This window comes from Acanthisitta chloris, unplaced genomic scaffold (genome assembly GCF_000695815.1).
Source record: "Acanthisitta chloris isolate BGI_N310 unplaced genomic scaffold, ASM69581v1 scaffold38534, whole genome shotgun sequence".
In the NCBI taxonomy this organism is placed as follows: domain Eukaryota; kingdom Metazoa; phylum Chordata; class Aves; order Passeriformes; family Acanthisittidae; genus Acanthisitta; species Acanthisitta chloris.
This window is the reverse complement of record NW_008670540.1, coordinates 1-4414: the sequence shown is the minus strand read 5'-3', so window position 1 is coordinate 4414 and position 4414 is coordinate 1. Positions and strand designations below refer to the sequence as shown.

At 38.6% G+C, this 4414-nt stretch overlaps 1 protein-coding gene across 1 annotated transcript in view; it reads left to right on the top strand.

The window, feature by feature from the left end:
• LOC103801302 (vasculin-like) overlaps positions 1-4046 on the top strand; it is a gene marked incomplete at both ends in the record, with an annotated part of 5111 nt that extends 1065 nt beyond the window's left edge. Inside the window, 3 exons of the mRNA XM_009073710.1 lie at positions 132-198; positions 2862-3043; positions 3906-4046. Of these exons, the coding sequence (XP_009071958.1) occupies positions 132-198; positions 2862-3043; positions 3906-4046 (390 nt within the window). The remainder of the gene's footprint in view (positions 1-131; positions 199-2861; positions 3044-3905) is intronic.
• Positions 4047-4414: the final 368 nt, after the last annotated feature.

The following is a 4414-nucleotide window of genomic DNA, read 5'->3' as shown; positions in this document are numbered from 1 at the left end:
ATTGTCTAGTCTGTCTACGTTCAAAAATTTTTGTCAGCAGAAGTTATACTGCTGGTGTTATTGTCATTCTTTATTTCATTCATCCCAGAATTAGAGACTTAGTTTTTGATAATGATAAAACTTTCTTTCAGCCATCTTTAAACCCTGAATATGAGAGAGACTCAAACCGGAACAAATCTTTAGCTGCAGGTGTGTGGGGTGAGTACTTCTGATGCTTCTAAATGTAGAAATGTGGCAGAAATCTGAAGTTGTTTCATTTGAAACACAGGCCTTTGTATTTTAGAATGGTAAAACTATCGGTTGAAATTGAGAAAAACCACAATATTATTACAGTGTAGGTATATTTTTGTTAAAGAGGTAACACTTCTATTTGAGTAATCAGTCAGTTGGACTGCAGATGTAGACACAACTGGGATTCTTTCCCAGAGCAAGTGCGCATCTTCTTTGTAAAGGTGTCAAGAATTTATTTTCACATTTATTTTCAAGAGGAAGTGCATGAAGGAGGGTCACCTAAACTAGTGATGTGACTGCTAGCTGGAGTCTTGGTAAAAGAATGCTTCTGACTGATTAGACATGTTGGAAGAGTCTGGGGAGAAACCTAGGAGGGCTGGGAAAAGAATGTTATCTTGCAGAGGCTTAAGCTCTCTTTCTGGAAGCAAATGTCTTAAGTTGTTGGTTGTGTTTATGAAGTATTTGTAACAAATCCAATCCTGAGTGTAGGCATTGAACAGAACTGTAGTCTGGGATTGTTTAGTCATCTCTACCTGATTCAGTTTGTCTATCACTTGACAATTCCATGGGCTTTATATGATCAATTGTTTGACCTTCAGAAGGTGGTAGCTTTCGGGTACAGGGGTTTTAAAGTAATAAATGTACTCAAGAACCTTTCTCTTCCTTTAAAAATACTTTTAATTAAACATAAAAGCTATTATTCAAACTGTGACTAATACTGAGATTTTAAATGGTACCTTAATTTGCTGGTTATTGTTCTCATATTTTCCCACTATGTGCTGTACTCCAAGGTAACATTAAATGCAGGCCAACCCCTTAGTATAAGTGTCTAATTACTATGAATCTCACAGGATTCTAAACAATTGGACTGATTTTTGGTTTTGCGTGTTTAGCAGCTTTCATGTGAAATTCATAGAATCATAGAATCAACCGGGTTGGAAGAGACCCCAAATAGCATCAAGTCCAACCCTACCATGGTTACTAGACCATGGCCGTAAGTGCCACATCCAGTCTCGTCTTGAAAACCTCAAGGGAAGGTGAATCCACCACCTCCCCAGGCAGCACATTCCAATGCCACTCCCCCCCAATTTTGTCATCTGCAAACTTGCTGATGGTGCACTCAACCCGCTCATCTAAATCATCAGTAAAGATATTAAAGAGAACTGGGCCCAGCACTGACCTCTGTGAAACACCACTAGTGACTGGCCTCCAAGTGGATGTGGCGCCATTCACCACCACTCTCTGGGCCTGTTTCAGCATCTTTCAATAAAAAAGTAACAGTAACTAAATTCCTTCCTAACCAATTAGGGAATAAATACATAGCAATTTGAGGGAAGGCAAGCTTTCCAGGCTTTTCGGGTAATCACTCTTCACCAGCAAAGGAAGGAATGGTTCTGTCAGCTACATAAAAGTGCAGAATGGTTTGATTTGGAAGGGACCTTTTAAGAGGATCTAGTCCAAATTGTAAGCTACACTGCAGTGACTTTTTGCAGTTTACAGCTTGGTATCTTTGTATTGCAGCTCTGCTATTGAACACCTTGATTTGTAAATGAAAAACTGAAATTAGGGCTGCTATTATTTCCTTTTAAAGGAAACAGTATTCAGGGCAAGAGGAGCATTACAATCCCTTCTAATACCTTTTAAAAACATGTGCTTTGACTAGATTCTATTTTACCTTGTGTATATCCCATCGGCACATGAGAGTATTGTGAAAAGTCTTGTCATAAAGTTTAATGAGAGTGAAGTATCCAGTTATGACAAATGTTATGTAACATCTACCTGCTAAACAAAGCTAAAGTTCAGTACACTCTCATGATAGGATTTGTTTTTAAATGGAGGATATATTGACTCTGCCCATGAAGCAAAATTGCTTGCAGGGAGAGGAGATAATCTTGGAAAAGGCTCTTAATGCAGCGTTGGAATGCATGTACAAAAAAAAAAGTTTCTTCACTTCTTGAAAATTATACAACTGTTTTTAATAGGTCTTCCTTAAAAATGCTAAATATCGGTTTCTGATGGTATGAGAGCTGTCTGTATGTCTCTTAATTAGTGCTCCATTGAACATGGAAACGTTGTAAGCTTCAGATGTACTGTTATGCCCATCTGAGGCATGGAGCTAGCGAAAGTGGTCATTGCCATGGTCTAGAGTAGTGCACATCTTGTCTCATCTTCATAGAGCCTCAGTGTGGAGCATTTGGCTCTAAACGAAGCTGTTAATAAATATGTGAGTAATTATCCTTCTAGAAGCCTTAAAGGAAATATGAAAGCCAGAATTGCTTTTGAAGTTTAGGTACCTATCAACAACTAGTAGTATTTTGATTTGAGAATTGCTGTGTAGCATTCTGTAGAACTGTGTAGGTGGCTTCTTTGAAGAATATCTTTACTTTCAAAAGGTGCAGTTTCTGCCTTGCCAAGTGAAATATTTCACAAGCGATGGTTGTAGAAAATGGAACAGAGCTGGTGTTTGTCCAGGTTTGTACAGTGTGTTATTTGTGGAACGAATCCTGAACTAAGTTCCTGATTTATGCCTGTTTGCTATGGACCATGTGGCTATGCAGTACTTTATGAACTAGAAACCAAAAAGATTGTATACGCGTGCACTTACACGCACACTTCTTTCTTTTTTCCAGAGTACCCATTGAATCCTAAACCTAGGTCTCAGAGAACGCTGGTCATTACAAACAGCAGCGCAAAAGAACGAGTATCTGGGTTCCAAGCTGTGGGAAGTCTACACTCACAGCCTGTAAGGAATGGAACTGGCACAAGTGTTTATAAAACATTAGCCCCCAAACCTGTCACTCTACCCACAAAGGTGAATATGGAATACTGGTGGCATGAAAAACATGCTGAGAAAAATCATGCTGTGATTCTGAATGTGTTTATTTTACCCCTGAGAGTACTGTTCCTAGATTATCAAGCTTTTAACACTTGCTAAGTGCAGCATGCCCCAAAAATTAATACAATCACAGAATATTCAGAGTTGAAGGGACCCACAAGGATCATCTAGTCCAGCTTTTGGACAATTTCTTCTCATTTTTTTTCGAAAATTATATTGTAATTGAATCTCTCTTTGTTTCTCATTTGCCATTTTTGAGAAGTGCAAGAGCTGTACAAGTGAGAGTGAAAACAATGTTTTAGCAGTGTCTTTTGTATGTATGATTTTAACAGAAAAAATAGATGCCTAGTGGAGACATATAGTCAGCATAATAATACCTTCAGAATTTATCCCAGTTATAGACAGCGATGATATTGTAACCTATTAGTGCCATTCTGGTCTCTCACCAAATGCAACTTTCCATGTTAATATCTAGGTTTTTTGTTTCAGAAATATTTCTGTGATCTTGAGATGATGGACAAGTTTGTAAGTTGCTAACATTCTGCATCTAAAAAGAATACTCTCAGCTGTTGAAGACTAACATTTTAATTTTTAATACCTCAAATATGATGATCTTAATTTCTTTGAAATTTTAGTCTTTGTATAAATAGCATAAACAGTATTTGTGAGGAGATGAATTGCTCATAAACAGCCTCTTTTCCACAAGAAAACAGATGTTTGCACTACATTAAGGTTGTAGTTATGATTTGTTTTTGCTTAATCATTTTTCTGAAGATTCCTGAAAAGAATCCTTTTGTGGTTAATGACTCTTGCAATTTCTGCTTATATTTCTGTTTAGCCTACACAGTGGAAAAGCCAAGCAAAAGAAAATAAACGTGGGAATGCCTTTCCTTATGAATCAGTATATGGTGTTTGCAATTCCAGTCCTTTCACATCAACTGTCAAGGCATTTACTGCAACCCAAAATCCAGTGAGAGAGGTAAAGCAGTGTCTGTAGTTTTCATAGAATCATAGAATAAACCAGGTTGGAAGAGACCTCAAAGATCATGAAGTCCAACCCTACTGTCATGACTAGACCATGGCACTAAGTGCCACATCCAGTCTCATCTTGAAAACCTCCAGGGATGGTGAATCCACCACGTCCCCGGGCAGCCCGTTCCAATGTCTGATCACTCTCTCTGTAAAAGATATTTTCCTAATATCCAACCTATACCTCCCCTGGCAGAGCTTGAGTCTGTGCCCTCTTGTCCTACTGCTAGTTGCCTGGGAGAAGAGACCAATCCCCACCTGACTCCAACCTCCTTTCAGGGCGTTGTAGGTGGTGATAAGGCCTCCCTGAGCCTCCTC